The 21,446-nt window shown below is 34.5% G+C and overlaps 1 protein-coding gene across 2 annotated transcripts in view; it reads left to right on the forward strand.

The window, feature by feature from the left end:
* Nucleotides 1-21,446, forward strand: part of LOC132698240 (DNA-binding protein D-ETS-3) — a 100,013-nt gene that overhangs the window by 14,245 nt on the left and 64,322 nt on the right. For both annotated transcript variants that reach the window (XM_060664201.1, XM_060664200.1), the window contains exon 4: nt 13,279-13,362. In XM_060664201.1, the coding sequence (XP_060520184.1) occupies nt 13,279-13,362 (84 nt within the window). The remainder of the gene's footprint in view (nt 1-13,278; nt 13,363-21,446) is intronic.

Genomic DNA, 21,446 nt, shown 5'->3' on the forward strand with positions numbered 1-21,446 from the left:
AGTCCTACATTCATTTGCAATTAAAAAACAGTATGCATGCGATAATTTGACTGACCAGGCTGGGCATACTGTTTTACGTCTTCCTCCATGTTATTGCATGTTTAACCTCAGAGAGCCTTTGTAGAACAAGTAAACCCAAATGTCAGAGCAGAAAATGTTACTCCTCCCCTCAACAGGAGATAAGAAACGTATGACGAACATACCTAGTTTACCCATTATAATAATAACAATAATAATAATTATAAGAGTAATAATAAAAAATAATAATAACAATAACAAAACATAACAAAAATTATTTAATAATAATAATAAATGCCTTTTATTGTGTAATGTATCACATACAATAAATTTATCACAACTCCCGCGCAGTCCAGCTTAAAAGTTACTCTACTATTGTTATCAATTGTCAGTACCTGCATTAAAAAAAAGTCCTATAAAAACCATATACAGTTTTAAAATATGAAAATGTTATTGTTAGCTTAAACCGAATTGAACATATTTTTTTATATGCGTATTTTAAAGTTTTAAAAACATGGAGGCTTAAACAGTGTTCAAGTTAATGCAGTCTTTTAGTTACTATATTTTAATTTAGTGTCATTAACTTTAATGTTAACTATATCAACTAAAGGGATAGTTTTGTTTTCTCTTCCGAAAATCATGGCGCATGATTTCGTAGAGTTTAATTTGAGGTTGTGGCCACTAGAAAGGTCACTTATAATATAGACTCCGCCTCAACATAGTCATCAATAGAGCTGCGTGTCTTCGGGGGTGCCTGTACCCCAGTGCACAAAATGTCAGCAGTATAAACTAAAAGGAGCAATGGCCCTAAAATGGAGCCTTGGGGGACTCCAGAAAGCAAAGCAGCCTGATCGGAATAAGTATTATTTGAGCATATTCTTTGAAACCTGTTTGATAGATACGATCTACACGATGATGATGAGAAACTATAAACCTTTAACTTACTTATAAGCAAACTGAGATTAATGGTGTCGAATGCCTTTGAAAAATCTAAAAGTACCAATACGCTGACTATATTTTTGTCACTTGTTCTGATCATTCGTTATATGTTATACTATTTTCTACTCCCTTCTATAAAATACCTAATTACACACCGATCTAGCGTGCGGGAAGCGTCGCTTTACCACGTCAGTTTCGTTTCAAACGGATCCGAATCACTTTGGACCTTTCCGGGGAGCACTCGGATGTTTTCGGAGATTTTAACGCCCGGTTTGAATATTAACGTTTATCAATTCTGACGGTCATGTCAGGGAATGTATTCGTGTTGTTTTGCAAAATGTAGACAAAAATTAATAAACAGAAAAAGGTTATGCAATATTTCAGATAATTTAAATGCTACGTGCTATAAACTACAATTAAAATCTACTACTGGGTAAGTAAAGTGACATTTATTATTTAAAGTTTACATAAGTTTTGCAAACAAAACAAAATTGAAGGTTAGGACCTTCTTTTTCATGCTTATACGATATTAAAAATTGAATCCTCTTGAAAGCTTGGATGACTTTTCTTCCAGTTACAGTCTTTTTCTTTAAATAAACGACTTGATGGTCAATTGTGAAAATTAAATAAACATAACCTTTTAACATTGTGTTTATTCCGTTGTTTATATGACATATCCAATAATACATCTCTCTCTGTCTGACGTACACAGTTAAAAAGAGATAACAATAGCAGGACCAATCGGAACGATAAAGGAATTGGCTTAATGCCAACTAGTCAATGTTTTGTTTGAATGGTACGAAATTTGGTAATCCGATAACCTGTTATTGTTTTGTTATTTGTTAAATTAAAAATTAAAAATATACTACTTTTCACATAATATTAAAAACAATTTGAATGTATACAAATTTACACGTTTAAAAGAATTATTTTTAAAATTGATACCCTTATTTTATTATAATAATATTATTGTCTTGAACCCGCGTTACGGCCGGAGGGCCGCCGCCCCTGGCGGGCGTCCCGCAGCCGTAGCGACACACGCGGGGCGCAACGCCGGGGCTATATATCAATTAGTGGCACCCGTAAACCATCGGGGCGTGTCGGACAACAACGCATCACCATAACCGACTGCCAAAAGCCGAAGATGGGGTCGGGGAGAGGTTACGGACCCGTCGCCGTTATGGGGTGGGGGGGGAGGTGGACGGGGCCGACACGCGATTGATTCCGATTTATGCCCTTTGTCGCCGAAAAGCTCCCGTTTTTCGAAAGTTGACAGACGCAGCATTTTTTAACATTGCGTAGCGACAAATAACACTTTTTTTTTTGATAAGTGACATGCTTCAGGTACATTTTCTGAATGATAAAAGTGCAACCGCAACTCGTCGTCAGTATAATAGACTTTATCCAGATATTTCAGATATTTCCATTGCTGGCAAATAAATTTGCAAAAAACGATAACGTATTAAATACTAAAAAGGTATGCCGGAATCGTAATGTTTTAAATGAAGAAAATAAGGCAAACAAATTAGGATTCTATGAAGCACATCCAGTTTCCTCTATTACTGGAGTATATGAAGAGACGGGTATTATCTGGGATCAATCCACGCAGTTTTGAAAGAATATAAATATAATGCATTGAAGTTTGGTAAAACTCAAAAACTAAGTGCAGAACAATGTCAAAGGAGGATGCAGTTTTATTTGGATTTTTTAAATACACATGATGAGAATAATAATTTTTTGAAAAGCATTTTATGGAGTGATGCAAGTTCGTTCACTACAAGAAAGGGTTGTAATAGACGAAATTCCCGATACCAATCGGGTACCAATCGATTAATGTATGATGTGGCGTCATAGATGGGCATATTTTGGTTTTCGTCCGTTTGACTTTAATGTGTAAATTATTGTTGTTGCAGTCAGTCACGGTACTCTTTGCAATTAAATAAAATTTCCTATTTCGTCAAAAATGACTGTACTAAAATATAAAGGGCGTTCCGTTTAAAAAATTATGATATAGGCTTTTATGTCAGAAAATTGATAGTGTTTTGTTTTATACGTCACTAGGCTACTGGCACTACATTTTGTTTTTTTTTTTGGTTTACCTTGATATCTCTAAAAACAAAAGAGTTACAGTCAATCAAAATATTATCATGATAAATTGAACGCACTGTACACTCAGAAAAATTTCACAATTTCACTAACCAAAACTTTTGAAAATATTTTAATATCGATAATAATAACATGATGGTACTGCTTCCAAAAGATTTTCCAACATTAAAAAAAAAGAGGCTCTACTCTCATGTGAGTTCAACCAACCAATAGGAGTCCCCAAGTTTTTGTAAGCGAGCAAGCGATATAGTTATATATATCATATATCGACTGTATTAAATTAAACTTTACAGGATAGTGGAACCAAGAATGGGTGAAAGATCACACCTAAATATTCTTAATATTAAATGTTATTAAAAAAAACTGTTATATTTATATTACGTGGGCTTGAAACTTAAAAATAAAACTTTCTACTCTATGGACGGCCTTATCAGAAAACACTTATTAAAATTTATAACGATTGCCTCTTTGTTTTAAATCTATAGCACGTTTAAATTGTTATTTTAAAATAATATTTTGTCAATGTAATTTGAATGGTCTCCTTTTCAATTCAAATGCGGGCAATACGTTTCAATAAGAAAAATTTCCATGCACGTGTTAGTTCCAAGAAGACATTGTTGGCCTTTAATTTATCACTTTTCTGATTGGATAAACCTATGATGAGATCACCTAAAAAACAAATCCAAATTTACGTAATAATTTAAATATTGTGAAAATTAATTAATAATTACAAATCAATAATAAAATAATAATAATAAAGGCCTTCCCTCAAACCAGATTAAATAAATATTGGAGATATGCACTGTCAAGAGCGCAGACAGAAAACGAATATAAGCGAAAAAGAAGAAGAAAAGAAGTTAACGAAGACGTAAAACAGTAGATTCTCTTGGCGGCATTGCACGAGACAGATCGATCCTTGTCCCATTTTTTATAGTATAGAGAGCTGAATGAATCTGGTAGTCGTGGCCATAGAAGCAAAGAAGAAGAAGAATACAGTCGCCAAGAAAATTGTGCTGCGCGGGGAAAAGAGAAACAAATTAAAAATTACGTTGAATCAGTTCTAAGTAGTCCAATATATACTGTTCTGAATATGGTTTTTGGTAAATTTTAGTAATTAAAAAGAACGTTTATACCATTCAGTTTTGTGGAACAGTGAAATGATTTTCACACAAATTGTTTTTTTGTTTTTTTTTTTTAATATTTTGCAATAGAAATAAAGGAGGGCGGGGGTACAAACTCGCCGCCGGCGGTAAACTTGGCAACGTTGTTCGGTTTCGGCCCGTGAGAAAATGGATTTCCATCGGATGTCATGATTTATCGGACGTTTGGTTTACATTATTTATCTTCCCTCTCCGCGCGGGCCGAACTGTCTAGATCATCCGTATCCACGACAAAAATATCCATTTCGTCGTTCACGTTTACTGTCCGCACTTGGTTGGGTGGTTGGTTAGGCGAGACTGCTACACTGCTACCTTACATACTTCGCAAAGTTGTCTACATTCACAGACAAAACACTTGGACGGAGGTTTCTGGATCATATCATACTTCAATTAAGAAATGAACGAAAAAAAATAGCCATGCACATGCAGCTGACATTTTTGGTAAACTTGAATTTTTGTCCAGTGACAAAGACGGCTAATAATCTGTATAATGACATTTTTGGACATTTTTTTGTCATTAGTCGGCAGTTTTGAAATTTCTTTGTTTTTTTGTTGTAATCTAAAAGCGGTATAGTAGCTCTTAAGAAGTGAATCCGGCAAACTTTTTTGCTGCCTCAGAACATGGAAAATCAAAAAATTTCAAGGTTATTTCCTTTTCAACATTCAAACGATCTTTAGAGAAAAATTTGAAATGCCTAACAACAAATTTATTCAATTATATAGGCCAAACAAGCAATTTAATAATATGAAATATCATTTTACTTACTGGTAAAACAAAACAAAAGAACGAAAGGCTGCTAGGACGTAGGTTCTTCTTCTTATGTACTCACTGTGACCAAGATTACCAGGATTAGTCGGACTAGGACGTGAGTTATATTCAATGCAGTTTGCCGCATTGCATTCTTCTTATTTTGGTTCTGGTAAAAAAAGGAAAGCCGATCAGACGTCCAATAACCAATTCTCAATACCATTACTATTACGTTATGTTGCTTTTACATATAGTATTATTACGAAAGTGGATTAAGGAAGTTTCACGCCCGCCGTGGTCCCGCAAGTGCGGCAAGTCTCTGGCCGCTTGAACACACAATGACATCTAATTGTTCGCGTTTTGTTTAGATAGTGGTTGTTGGCATGCATGGTAGTCGCACCCGTGGGAATGGGGTGGCTAGAAAAATCGACCCGACGACCGGCGCGCAGGGCCGTAACTCCGCGATTCGCACGGCCAAATATCCATAATATATTTCCATCGTTTTTTCGAAATAATTTACTAATTTATTTTTGTATCAATATCGGGGCAAAAAAAGCATTTTTTACAAACAAAACAAAATGTTAAGTCATAGTTAGATATGTCTAAAATTGTGCAGTAAAAAATTTAAGTATATTATCAAAATAATAATTAAAAAGAGCACGTAATAAGTGCGCTGCCATAGCAACATGGAAATCCATGGCATTATAAGGCAGCTGATTGGAGGTTATGCTACACAGGGAGAGATATGGGATTTCAGAGGACAATTTTACTGAAAATAAAGTTGTTTTTGTTTTTGTGCAATAGTGTAATTCAAATCTCGATTTTGAGGACACTCGAAAGTAGAACATTGTGAAAACAATCAAGGCAGACTTGACCAATTTTAAACAGTATGGCGAATGTCCAGAAATCGAATGAAAATTATTTTTAAACTGAAATATCTCAAAAACGGCTAAATTAATTGTCAATAAACTATATGTTTTTGAAATCAGGAAAAAAAGATGTTCGATCTAAGGGCATCCCAATTAAAAAAAAATGGTGTTGCTGTTACTTTGACAGCTTGCGATCGTAGCTTTCACATAAATTATACCTTTTGTTTTGTTTTGTTGATTCCGCAAACTGCTAACGACTGTCCTTGCGATTTATTTGTGGTCATTGCATAGGTCGGACGTACTTATTGCTTTAACTTATAGTCAATTGGCACTATTTTACTGTTGCGCATTTTTTTTTTAAGTAAATTCGCAACGAATTCTTATTCAGGAGTACTTAGGACCCAACTCTACCCAGTTCTATAATGTTTCAATACTGGGTATTTGAAATATGAAACTTTTTTTCTCTCAAAAATGTTTATTTTGACTTCAACCTAAAATCAAATATGAATGTCAAATATGGAATAGGGCTATTAGGGATTTCTTAAAGAATAAGGCGTCAACGAATTCTTATTCAGGAATACAAAATTAAAAAATGATCAAAATCAAGAAATAAACCAAAATTTTATGATGACTGTTTTAGTAGTTGTGTATATGATATCCGTAATGTGAATATGACTTGATCTGTGATATTAAAAAAAATGTGAGTGTTATTTGTACTGGGTTATTCATTATATTTTGACACCCACCTACAGTGTTAATTTTGTTCTGTTTTAGTTCGGTTGCAAGGAAATTTAAATCGTTGGGCATTCAAGGATCCTTCGTATATGTCCACCATATTAACATAACACACCATACATTAACTGACGTCCGACCTTGGATTTTCACTTCCCGCATTTTGTGTTAAAAAAGTTAAAAAAGTAGAACTCGAAGTATATAGTATAATAATTTACCTTGAAAGTAAGGCAATATATTTCTGTCTAATGTGCAAATCTCGATTTTGAAGACATTCAAAAGTAGAACATTGTTGAAGGCATATTTGACCATTTTGAAAAAATATGGCTATTGCTAAGAAATCGATTGGTAATTATTTATAAACTGAAATATGTCAAAAAATGAAATGTCAATAAACTTTGTAAAATAAAAGAAAAACATCTACGACTTAAGTTAATAACATATAGGGCATTCAAATGTAAAAAACGACGTTGCTGTCATTTTGACAGCTCGCGATCGCCGTTGGTTTTTTGTGACATTTGCATAGGTAGGTGTAAAAACATAATGAATACTTGTATCCATCGATGAAAAGATGTTAACTTTTTTATCTAAAATAACGTGTTCCAAGTGTTTCATAGTGTTTGTCCTTAAATACGAATATCGAAGTCCGATCCTGGGTCAACAACGGCCCCCCCGGATCATGCCCTAATTCGTTAAACGGCTCGAAACGTATGTCGGCGCGAGTCGATTTAGATGTCATCGTGTACTTGTGCGATTGTTATTGTAATCCTAGGAGATTATTTTAATGGGCCGTTTCGAGTGAACGGCGATAAATTGACGTTTGACCGTACGTCGTTGATTTATCGATACGCCCGCCATGTTCTCCGTTTGCGTTCGCCTCATCCGCGAAACAATTTAAAATAATGCCGAAATAATCGGCACCTCATATCGGCAACGAAATTCCACACGCCAAGCAGCTGCCCCGGATAACCCACCTAAAAAAAAGAAAATCTCCCCCCATTCATTATATTCATCATATTTTGACGCCCACCCACAGCGTTAATTTTGAAAGATAGGGTTTATACAAAAGTTTGAAGATTTTTGTTCTATTATCTTATGAAAATGTCAGAAAAAAACAAACGCCGATCGAAAGCTGTCATAATGACGGCAACATCATTTTTTTAAATGTCAGATTTTTCCTGATTTTAAAAACATGCAGTTTACTACATTTCATTTAGCCGTTTTTGAGATATTTCAGTATAAAAATAATTACCATTCGATTTCTGGACAATAGCAGTAGTCTGCCTTGATAGCAATCATATTATCCACGTTTGCAATCCTACTTTTGACAACTAATCAAAACTAAAGATCTGCAGCATAAGTTAAATAACTTAAGATGTAAAACAATTTAAGATATTTCATACTGATGAAGAACAAAGTCAAATAATAAAATTAGATTATTCAAACGGACATAATGTTGCAAGCATTAAAAAGAATATCGAAAAATATATGTAAAAATGTAATTAAACAATTTGAGGACCGAAATAGTGTCGCACCTAAGGCCAGGGTAATAGATAGAGAAACATATTGAAGACCTGAATATATTACTTTACTTTCAACTATTATACTACTACGATCTGGACGTCATGATTTTGAGTTCTACTTTCTTAACTTTTTATTTTAGATTTTTTTGAGAATCCTGAATATTTTATACCTGACGTTAAAAAATTATCCGGACAGTTCTATAGTAAAATTCAACGAATACTAAAGTATCGTAAGTTTCACCCGTATAAGTTCTTTCCAGTGCACCATAAAAGGCAGAGGCTCGAAATTTGCGCCCAAATGTATAGAAGATCTCAAGAACATGGAAATTTTCTAAGTAAAATAACATTTACGGACGAGGCTTCGTTCACAACGGCAGGTACTACAGTACAAATAACAATCAATTTATCACATTATATTCACATTACGAATACCACAGACAACTACTAAGGTAGTCATCCATAAATTCATTAATAGAACAATAACCATCGCGTATAAGTAGTTTTTTAACTTGAGCCGTAACTGAAACTTGCTATATTGGATTCGAGCCTCGCAAAATCAAAAGATAATTTATTCTGTCGGCTAGTATTGTAGTTGCTTGAAATTATGTTAAAATTTTCTAAGCTATCATAAGCGAACATATACAGCGTGACCCAGTTAAAAATTGCCCACCCTTGTAAGATCTTTTTGGTTTATGGTTCGATTTTGAAATGCAGGCAGTGGGAATCTAAGAACGGAAGTCAGTTGATGTATGGCGTGGTGTGTTGAAAAATATGGTAGAACAGTTGTTAAAAAAGGTGCGAGTTAGGTATTATTTAAATTCAATTTGGCATCCAGATGGCGCACCTCCACATGATGTTCAACCGGTTACCGATTATCTAAATAATAAGTATAGACGACCGGAATCCTTGCGACTTTTTTTGTAGGGATACTTAAAAAATAAAATTTATTAGAAGGGGCCTGAAAGTTTACAAATGATAAGAGAAAAACTTAATATCGTTTTACACAATCTAATTAGAGAAAACCCTGATTTCATCAGTATAAGTATTGTCCTATGTATAGAAAATAATGGAGGTTATATGGAAAATGTTTAACATTAATTATTGATATGTTTATTTTTTTATTTATCTTTAGTTTTGATCAGTTGTCAAAAGTAGCATATTGTTAAAACAATTGCAAACATAGATAATATGGTTGCTGTCAACGCGGACTTGACCATTTTTAAACAATATGGCTATTGTCCAGAAATCGAATGATAATTATTTTCAAACTCAAAAACGGCTAAATGAAATGTCAATAAGCTATATGTTTTTCAAATCAGGAAAAGAAGATCTACGATTTAAAGTAATAACATATAGGGCATTCCATTTAAAGAAAATGACGCTGCGGTCATTCTGACGGCTTGCGATCGTCATTTGTTTTTTCTCACATTTGCATCAGATGATAGAGCAGAAATCTTCAAACTTTTGTATTTACACTTTTTTCTCCATCTTAAAGCTGTAGGTGGGTGTCAAAATATAATGAATAACCCTGTACAAAGCCGTTATCGGGTTATTCGACCCCGTAGGATCAGGCCTACCACCTGCTAAACGGCCAGTCCATTAATCAGCGACCTGCGTGTAACGGACGCGGAACGGGCAGCACGATCATTTAGCGTATTTCTCGAATGAATTATTTTGTTTATTATTGTTATGAGGCGTGATTGCGCAATATGTGGACCGGATAATTATGGAGAAGCTATTTAGGTCTGACATGCCCGAGTTCTTTGCCCAAATCCCGTTCTGGGCATTGCATAACGCAAAATGTAAAACAATGTCTTGGTAATTATCACCAGAAAGGCAAGGATGTAATTGGGATCCCAAATAGTATAGGAGTAGTGAGCGTGACACGTATCTGCACCCGGCAAACCCTGTAGCAAATCTGACGCCCGTATACCATCTTCGTCTCTGCTCGCGCTTCACTTTTTACACATTAATACTTTTTATACAGGACAAAAAGGTTCCTAAAGAAAGGTTATTAGACGGAAATGCATCAAAGGAAGAATTCGTGGGACTTAACTAAACTAAAACTAATTTATAATTTAGAGTGGAAACCGAACAAATCGAAGCCCGTACACACACACCATACACATCAAGTTACGAATGACTTAAGCTTCTTTTTATAAAACGTCTGGATTTCTTCTGCGTCGATTTTTGTCGAGTCGAACCAGCTAATATTTCGAAAATCATCAAACTGGCTCGCATTTTACTCTGTACCTGCTTATATATTGTTTGGGGGGCGGAGCTAAGTGAGGATCATTCATTGAACAATTAAAAAACATTAAATGAGGGCCATAAACACCGCCCCAGATGACTGATTGCCATATTGGTGACAGGTAGGGACCTGAGTCGCGGTTAAGATAGTTAGGTGGCTTATAGATTTCTGTACTGTCAGATTTGATTACATGCAGGAATTTTAGTTTTATCGAATAAAATTTCATGTCTGATTTCGTGAGTGTGTTCGACAACTGCTGATGAGTTTGTTTGGCTGTTTCATGTTGTTTGAGAATAGTTGATATTTTTCGTCCGGTCTCTCCAATGTATTCTTTGCCGCATATGCATGGAATGCTATAAACCGCATATTAAATGGAATGTTGTCCTTGACGGATCGAAGACATTTTTGGAAAAGTGGTAAACGTGACGTTTTGACGTTATATTTCGTTAGAAATTTTGATATGTGGTCAGGAAGAACAACAGTGGCAAGTGCGGGATTGCTTTCGGTTTCTTTGCTATTGGAAGGTTACGGTGAAGTGTATTTTGTGATGGACCGCTGTGGAAATTATTAGAGAGAAGAGAAGAGGTAAGGTGTTTTAATTCTGGGTTCAATGACCCGGGCTGTAAACAAGAGAGTTGATAACCGACGATTTTTGGGCCGGATGGTGATGTGACAATGCTTTAAGGTATCGGTCTGTGTGCGTAGGTTTTCTGTAAACACAATGACCCAATGTTTGGTCTGATTTTCTATTGATAAGGATATCTAAGAATGGAAGGTTATATTATAAAAGAAGCCGATGGGATGATTGGCGAAACGTCAGCAAGCTCGACTCAGCAAAAGCCGACGCAGGAGGAATCCAGAAGCTTTGTAAAAAGAATTACAGTAGCCTGTGAAAAATTACCTTAAATAAGAACAACCTATTTGTTTCCTCAGCAGCGGACAGGAAGAGGTGATCCAATTAGATGGCCACCTAGATCTCCTGATTTAAAACAGGTCGACTATTTTCTGTGTTAAAGCCCAGGTGTATAAAACTGCGGAAACGGCAGGGACGAAACACAAAATGGCTATAATTTCGAGAACACTCAGTATACAACCATATATTGGTAGATCGAGTATAAAAGGGGATATCAACTAATGCCTAATATACACGACGTTTCATTTAAAAATATATTTATTAACCAAAATAATTGTAAATGGTTCCATTAAGTCGCATCCTATGACTTTAATATTTCCGATTTTTCTCTAAAACTAATAATAAACGAGATATATTACTTTGGTGCACTATTTGGCAGCTGACGTCAGAAGAGGTGGAGCTGGGATTAGTTCCAGTTACCGCGTCGTAAATAAATAAAAATTACAGTATACGCTATATTAAAAAAAAGTTTAATTTTTCAAAATAATAGCTATCATCAAGCAGAGTTTTATATATAGCAGAACCAGCGCCCTCTACATTTTGCCTTTTGGCGCAACTAACACAATTGTGCTTGGATGTCCATCCCAATTGCCAGTTTTGATTTCAATTGGGATCTTCTTAATGTCATAGGATGGCGTGTTCAGATGCATTCTAATGTTAAAAATGAACACGAACTTTTTGGTGTTATTGAATCGGAGTACTTATTTTGAGGTTTTAAAATAAAAAATATGAATCGAAAAATGACCACGCACTTCAAAATTCCGGCATAATTTGGTAAATTAAAAAATTTTTACTGGTAATTTCGATTTAATATATTTCCAATATCTCGCGTGCGCCCTATGATAGTCGAGAACTGAAACTCTCCTTCGACGCAGTTTACGATAGCGGTCAAATCAAATTATCCCAACTTTAGCAGTTTCGCAGTTATCGCCAATAATTTACCCACAAAAACTGACGATTTCCTAATCTTTTTTGCCCCTAAACGACACAACTTGTATATAATTCAAACAATGTTCGAAATAGAGGTTATAGCCCCGGATCTCCCACCATTCCTGGTACAAGAATGGTTTCAGAAAACCTGTATTTTCTGTACGTCGTAATAATAAATGACGTCATCGCGTTTAGGTTGAGTGCGTGAAATGGTGATTTTCATTTGTATTTTATCAAGTATCTCGAATAGGGCAGACGAAAACCATAAACACAAAAATTGTAGCTATGGATGCGGAGAAAAATAGTTTTTTCTAGAAGCAAAAATAACCCAAAAATTCTTCTAAACTTTAAATGTGAGTACGGTCTTCTAAGCACATTTAAAGCATCTACTATATTTTATATTATAGCGCGAAATACCCTGAATACCCTGTACAATAAGCGAAAAACTTAAATACGAAAGTTTTAGCATATAAAAGAAACTGACAACTCAATCACAACCATCTAGTTAGTTATGCTCAATTATCCTTATAAAGGGAACCAAATTTTCAATTTTCAGTGTTTTTGCGAATTACCGACGCATTTTTTAAAAATCGAATACTTGCAAACGCGATTTTCAATTTTTTAAAAATACTTATCGACCCCCCAGCTCCCCCAATGTCATTAGGTTCCGTTTTTTACGTTTTTTTGAAGCGGACAGACAAAAAAATGTTTTTTCGACGCTGATTATTTCTGTCCCCTACGACAAGTAAGTAATTTATTCAATCCCATCAACAGATCGAATCAACCGATGTAAATTTATAAAAGACAAAACAAAAACAACCGTCACAGAGCGAAACTTTCTGCTGACCGCGGCGATGCCAATAGTTGCGAAAGTAAAAATTTCACGTCAAAAATTCCAACCAAAATATAAAGTGACCGAAAATCTGGTATCTTCGTGAGTAGGAAATATATAAAAAAATATGATTAATGATCTTTATTTAGCTTTTTTTATCTAGTAAGTAACGGACTTAATCTACCAGCCTTCTAATTATAGTAGTTTTATCTCTAGCTTTATTTACGCCCATAACCTGCGATTGAATCTTGTTCTAGGAATCGAAAAATCCACCAACAACCATTTGACAGCCACCAAATCTTACAGCAGCATCACGGACACGCTGAGCAGATCGAAAGGGGGTGAGTACGTGCTGACATCTGCCGTTCGAACGTGTAAATAACGGTCTTTCCTAAGCGTTCTATATGTCTCCGTAGCAAAGATTTCCACCACCCCTCGCATTCGGCCCCCGAAGGATAGAGGGCGTCGGTGGTTGCCTGCCGAACCATCGTCTCTAAAACGAAAGCGAAAACCGTACTAGAACGTTTCGATTTTAAAACCGTGAGCAGCTGAAATGTATATACTTCCACCAGAAATGTAGTGCTTTTACAACCGACCCCGTGGTTAACTGCCGAGTAACTTACCCGTAACCATTCCAGGACCGTCCTAGGAATTTATCAACCTACACTAACAAGCGGGATAGAAGTATGTTTTCAATCTTTTTCGCAGAGCAATTAGCGATAAAAAAATAGCACAAAGCAACAATTTATTACGTTATTTTTCATTACATTTTTTACATACTATCATTATTAATACACAAAACATTAAATATAATCATAATAAAGTGTCCGTCACTTAAAATATCACTATCACTATCACTACTGTCGTCACCTAGTTCGATGATGAAATTCGTCACTAATCGTTCTTGATAAATATTTTCTTCTTTTATTACTCGTTTTTCACTGTTAGATCAACTTTGTACTGACATTTTAGCAACCTCTTGCCGAAATACGTTTATGGTACTATCACTAATCAGACCAAATCATCTTAATCGGGTAAAATATTCAATGATAAGGATGTAATCTCAGATTTCATCATTTTCGTACAGAAATAAAGGTATGCCGCATTTAGTTTAACACATAATTCATGACGTAATTTTATTAACTAATGAAACAGCAGTAAGATGTAAATAATTCATCAATGAAAGCTGGTAACGCAGAGGTAAATTTAATTAAATCACAAAGTTAAAAGTTGATCAACTTTAAAATTAAATTAAACCTCAAATTAATTTTTTGTATAAATGCCACCGTTAAATAATTAATTAAGAATTAAATAACTTCATTGTCAGAGCAATCAAAAAAGTTATTTCAAAATTTAACTAAAGTCATTAAATAATGGTAATAATGGTTATCACTAAGATGCGGTCATAAATAAAAGTTGCCTCTACCATTTTCGGTCTTTGATAGAACCCCCAAGCATCGAATCAAACAATGTAAAACAAAACTAACCAAAACGTGTTTCGAAAATAACTAAATACGACGTTGAATCAATGAGTATTGATTGTTTTACTTGTGAGCAAAAAGTAAAATTCTTTGTCTTTTTGTGGGAACTTATCCTTGACAATATATCACTATTTTAATTGTTTTTAAATAATTTAATTTTTTGAGCTAGTTCCCTAACGTTCAAATTTTAAACTTTTATTTTTCGAGTAATTTAATTTGCCTTTTTGTGGGAACTTATTTTTGACGGTATCTCACTATTTTAATTGTTTTTAAAGATATTATTATTTGGGCAAGTTTTATATTATTCCAATTTTAAACATTTTTAAAACTTGCCCTTCATAATATATTACGATTTATTTGTTTTTTGAATGATATTATTATTGGAGAAAGTTTCCTAATATCAAAATTTTTAACCTTCCTCTTGGTAATATCTTACGATTTTAATTGTTTTATATGATTTTATTTTTTGAGCAAGTTTCCTATAATTATTTAAATTTTAAACTTTTTTAAGAGTTCCTTTACATAATATATTACGATTTAATTGTTTTTTAAATGATTTTATTTTTTGAACCAGTTTCTTATTATTCAAATTTTAAACTTTTATTTTTCGTCTTATACGAACATCCTATTGTAAAGATCTTACGATTCCAATTATTTTTAAATGATTTTATGTATATGCCAACGAACGATCCCGCGAAAATCACGCGTCCACCTGCGACGAAGGGCGAAAAATCCTGCGAGGCCCCCCGCGCCGGGGGTCAGCTCGCACGTGGCCCCCGCACGTGCCGGACCCACTCTACCGAGACTACCCGCTCTTTTCGCATTAATATTTTGCACTTATTTCACTTGAGCGAGTCCGTTGCGTGGGCTCCCCGCCCCCCCCCCCCCCCCACAATTGCCAACACGCGAATCTGGTAGTTAATGGTTTGTTGTTATTTCCAGTTTCTGTGATTATCACGTGAGCTGGAAGAACGCGTGAGAAAATATTTTGATGGTCGGCCTGCCGCCGAGGTCGTTAAATTAACGGTTTATTTTACGGGACGCCCCTGCTTAACGTACATTTTCAGCTATTGAAAAATCCGAGTCAAAAAACTCGACTTTTTTTTTTAAATTAAAATCTTTATATCTGCACATAAATAATTTACAATTTTTTTACAAAGCTTCTGTAATATCGGCCCAAACTACACAATAAAATATCGAAAATAACAAACTATCAATCTTAAGCGATAAGAAATGCACTTCTATACAGTCAAAAAATATTCTTTCAATTGTTTAATAAATATGAGGGCTGCGCCAAAATTGCCCGGCCTGAATATGAAAGAAACAAAGTGTAGTAACAATTTTTTATTATTTTTCGATATAAGCCCCCTTAACTTCAATACACTTATCACATCTCTTTATTAACAACTCAATACCTTTAAAAAAATATTCTTTTGGTTTGTCTACAAATTGAGCTAAAACAGCCTCTTTCAACTCAACTTCGTCGTTAAACCGCCATCCGCGTAAGTCCTTTTTTAAATATCGAAACAAATAATAGTCGCTGGGGGCCAAATCTGGACTATAGGGAGGATGATCTATCTGTTGGAACCCACACTCTAAAATGGCAGCTTGTGCAACACCAGCAGTATGGTCAGGTGCATTATCGTGTAAAAGACGCACGCCTCTGGTCAGTTTTCCTCGATGTTTTACACGTATACAGTCTCGCAATTTGTGTAATAATGTTGCATAATATTTACCATTGATAGTGGTATTAGTTTCTTTAAAATCTATCAAAAGAATTCCTTCACAATCCCAAAAGATCGTGGCCATCAAATTTTTTGTTGGAGGTGCTTCACCCTTACGACGCTACTCCATTGAGTCTTTTTTCGATAGAGGGTCATAATAGAGAACCATAGTTTCATCTCCCGTCACAATAGCCTCTATCACAGATTTCGGTTCCGACCCACAGAGTTCCAATAAAGACCGCGCACACTCGACACGGCGTTGTTTTTGAATAGCCGAAAGGTTTTTAGGAACCCATCTTGCACTAACGTTATGCATACCTAAATGATCTTGCAGGATTCGACGAGCACACACCTTTAAACGTCGATCACTCAATACCACCTCTTCCATAATCGCAACAATATCTTCCGTTATGACTCCTGCCCCATTCGAAAACGTTTTGCCCATTCTTTCACTACAGAATACGAAGGAGAATTTTGGCCGTACACACCATCCAGCCTTTCTTTAATAATTTTGGGTGCTAACCCTTCTTTTGTCAAAAACTTTATGACTCATGACTTTATGACTTAATGTACTCAATTTGCGTTATGTGCGAGATTGATTTTTTCGGACACGTTTTGTTTAAAATGCTGTCAATAAAAACTATGTGACGCAAGACTTCAATTTTTTTTTTCGCAGCCTACTAAGATATTTATTTAAATGAAGACAAAGTTTTATCCTGTTATTGGAGCTGCATCTGTCAGGCCGGGAAATTTTGACACTAACCTCGTATATCGTAATATTTTTCACTCACGTTCAAATGATTTGGATGCATTTATGATGGGATTAAATTAGCCCATGGTGGTTCTGGTATCAATTTGGAATGGTATCATTTATTATTCCAGTTCCATATTATGATCCTGATTAGTTTATTGAATATGTTTTTGCTTTTTTTTTGTTTTCACTGTTCTGCGTTTAGTGTAATTTAACAAGATTAAACACCTAATAATAAAAGAGTCCGTCCGTCCTGATAAAAACAGCATCTCCCTCTTTTTAAATCAACGTATACGGCCACAGAGTTGCTATAAACAAAGTAGACAGTTGAAGCGACTTCAAAATCTCCAATTAAAATGAATATTTTTGTAAAATTAATTATACTCGACGCATTACCTCAACTGGAATTATGTAAATTTTGCTTATGTTTGGTTTTTTACTCTGTCAACTTTAATATATCCATTAATAATGAAAACAAATAATAAGTAATAATAAATAAAAATAAAATACGAAATAGAGAACTTACCCCTTAAAAACTACCTAAATCTCTAATTATCTCGAATTTTTGAAAAGAATTAAAATATTTTTTGTATTTTGTAACCAAAAATTCTCTTAAATACAAAGAAGTCTCGTATTTAACATATCTGGATGTGAATCACACTTAATGAGTCAATATTCTCAATTAGTGAAGATATTTAAGATAAAAATTTAAAGTTTGGTGTCTAATATGTCAAATTTAGGAATTGCCCGTTCTTTATTAATCACTCCTCCAATTTTTTCCAAAAAATTCGAAATTTTGTTTGATTACTATTTTTGTGGCCAACGGAAATCGCTTTTCATCGATCGAGCTGCGACGAAGACGCCAAATAATTGTCAGTCGCCTCACACTTTAACAACCGAACACTCCACTTAGGGCCAAGTGACTTAATGAATGGAACTTGATTGGCGTTGCTTTGTCTCTGTCGTGCGTGTTTTCGCGTCTTTCTCGCGGTTGGCGGAAAGCCCTTTTATCCGCGAGGCCTCATACGGATTTTCGAGGACCGTAATGCGTCGTCGCACGTCCTCGCTCACTTTACGCGATACAAGAAAGATCATCATATTTTTTATAAGCTCCGCTGTCTCCAACAACTCGCCCAACCCCGAACTTATTAATTTAAATGGAGGGCATAAACTTCGTGTCAGATTCCTATATTGGTGACAGACCTGAGTCGCTGCATCTCAAACAGCTAATGAGACCGGAAAAATCCTTAAAAAATCAAAACGTCTTTTGCATTTTACTCTGCCAAACTCTCAGTGCTTCCAAATCTCTAGCCCCACCATCCAAGTTGTTTCTTTTCTATGAATTCTTCTAAGGATTCCTTTAACTTTAACTTTTCTGTTATATATGCATTTCTAATTTTGTCCCTTCTGGTTATTCCTTTCACTCTCATCAAGTATTTCATCTCTGTCGTTCCAATTTTGCTCCTGTAGACTTTCATTTTAGTTTCCTTGGAAATTTCCTTTTTATTTATGTGCCCCTTACTCAATGCATAGTATACACAGTATATATGGCCCGGTTTCTTTGAACACCATTCCCAAGTACTGGAAGCTACTAAAGTAAGTACTTCTTCTGTTACTGTCCCATGTATTCTCACCTTTAATTTCTCTTTGTTTGACACTGCCATCAAAACTAAATCTAATATTCCAAAGCTTGAACGCATTGCCCTAAATCTTCCTACATTGTAATCCTAAAAGCAGATAAATGCTACGGCGGTCAGGAACACGAATGAATGTCAGGAAAAGATTCCAGACATCCTTACAGACAAATCATATCGTCAACTTAAAAAAGATCCTACGTCATCTATGGAACATAACCTTAAATCTGTTATTGAGAGTTCTTCTCTATCAGAATCCGTGAAAAAGTCTGTCACCCTCATGACTCATAAAGATTCACAAACCAGGATTACCCCTTCGACCTATTGTCAGCACCATTGGTTCTCCAACATATTCTCTAGCAAAATATCTGGCATCCTTATTAAAACCCTTTACAGGGAAAACTGACAGTTTCGTATTTAATTCCTTTCACTTCATTGAACAAATAAAAAGCATCTAGTTTCGACGTAGAATCACTCTTTACTAAAGTCCCTATTCCTGAAACTCTCACCATCATTTCAGATATATTAAAATCCGAGAATTTGGAACCAAATCGTCTCACCTTATTTGAAAAGTGCTTGTCTGGGATATATTTTTCTTATAACGGTTACATTTTTGAACAAACTTCGGGAACAGCTATGGGTCCTCCACTATCACCAGTCATCGCGAATATATTTATGGAAGCCTTTATGGAAACGCTACGTTGATGATACTTTTTTTATTTTGTTATTGTATGCCTATATATGCCTTATATATTTAAATTCTGTACACCCTAACATACGTTTTACCATTGAATTCTAAACTAATAATAACCTCCCATTCCTGTTACATTCACCTATTGTTGTGAAAGAAGCCTCATCCGTAAATATTATTTTGATCAACAAATTTTCATCTTCTTGAGATCTTCTATACATTTCTATACAACTTGTACTGGTGAAACTTGTGCTTTCGTTGAATTTTACTATCGGATTTTTTAACGTCAGGTATAAAATATTCAGGATTTTTTAAAAAATATGAAATATAAAAATTAAGAAAGTAAAACTCAAAGTCGTGATGTCAAGTGTTCTAATAGTATAATAATTTAACTTAAAAGTAAAGTAATATATTGAGGTCTTCATCAAAATTTCTTTTTATTGTGTTTTTCTTTTATTTGTTTGTATTGTTTCATTACATTTTTAATTGTATTTATTGAAGAGACTCTTCTACCCAGATATATTTGTCGATATGCCCTTTTAACCCTTGCATCATTATGTCTGTTGTATTGTATTATTTGACGTTTTTCTTCCTCAGTATAACCCATTTGAAATGTCTTAAGTTATTGAACTTACCCTGCAGATCTTTAGTTTTGATTGGTTGTCAAATGTAGAATAATGTTAAAAGAATGACAAACATAGATAATATGGTTGCTATCAAGGCAGACATGACCATTTTTAAACAATATGGCTATTGCCCAGAAATCGAATGACAATTATATTTAAACTGAAACATGTCAAAAACTGCTAAATGAAATGTCAATAAACTATGTTTTTCAAAGCAGAAAAAAAAAGATCTACGATTTAAACTAATAATACGTAAGTCATTCCTTTTAAAAAAGTGATGTTGCTGTCATTTTGACAGCTTCCGATTGTCGTTTATTTTTCTGACATTTGCCAACAGATCAAAAATATTCATTTACACTTTTTTTTTCCTATCTTTCAAGATTAACCATGTAGGTGGGTGTGAATAACCCTGTACGTACTTCGCGGTGTTCACCACGTCAATATGGACGGAACCTCTCAAACTGAACGCACTCCGGCCTCTCTGGCCTCTAACCGTTCCTCGAAAGCGAGACCTTTATTTGCCATTACGTTTAGAGAGAACGTTCTTGTAAATTCTGAGCAGAGCGCTTGAGAGAAATTGGCGCGTTCTAGATTCCGAAGCGTGGAGGCGATAATAACAGCAATTTTCCTCCCCCGGGGAGAGTCATCCCAAGTGTCTGATGGGAGCGTAGGGAACCCTCCTCGAAACTACCGTTCTTTTACTAACTTTCCGTATAAGCACAATCTATCCGGGACTTTGGTAGCTGATAGGTAGATAGATTTTTTTATTTGACTTACAATGTATTTCAACATATATATATATATATATATATATATATATATATATATATATATATATATATATATATATATATATATATATATATATATATATATATATATATATATATATATATATATATATATATATATATATATATATATATATATATATATATATATATATATATATATATATATATATATATATATATATATATATATATATATACAGTGTGTCCAAGATAAGGATGCACAGCATGGGGATCTCGGAAACTATAAGAGATACAGTGTCGGTTAAATTAGACAAAAGTTGCGCATTTTGATACCGAACAAGATCCCGTTTTACAAATTTGAAAATTCCAAGCCGTTCCGGAAATATCCGAGAAAAACCGAAATATTGCGATTTCGTGTTTATTATTTTTTAAAGCTATTTGAAAAGATATGAAAAAACGGAAAACACTTTTCCATTGGCACTTTTTAATCTCTCCAAATTGACGTTAACAAATTTTCATTACAGCGTTTCGATTCCATGGAACCACCATCAACTTTGATTTTTCTCATGGGACGGAAAAAAAGTACACACAGTATTAGGTTGTGCTTTTCATTGCGAATTCAACGATGTACGATACAATACGGTTACTTATGTTTTTATCCAGAAAAATGGCTTTTTAATACATTTCTAGTATTTTATTGTAGTAGGCCATGAGATCCGAACGATGAAAGGCAAAAGAAAATGGTTGACAAGTTCGAGTTAAT

Source organism: Cylas formicarius, unplaced genomic scaffold (genome assembly GCF_029955315.1).
Source record: "Cylas formicarius isolate icCylForm1 unplaced genomic scaffold, icCylForm1.1 PGA_scaffold_2__14_contigs__length_35257938, whole genome shotgun sequence".
Lineage (NCBI taxonomy): Eukaryota > Metazoa > Arthropoda > Insecta > Coleoptera > Brentidae > Cylas > Cylas formicarius.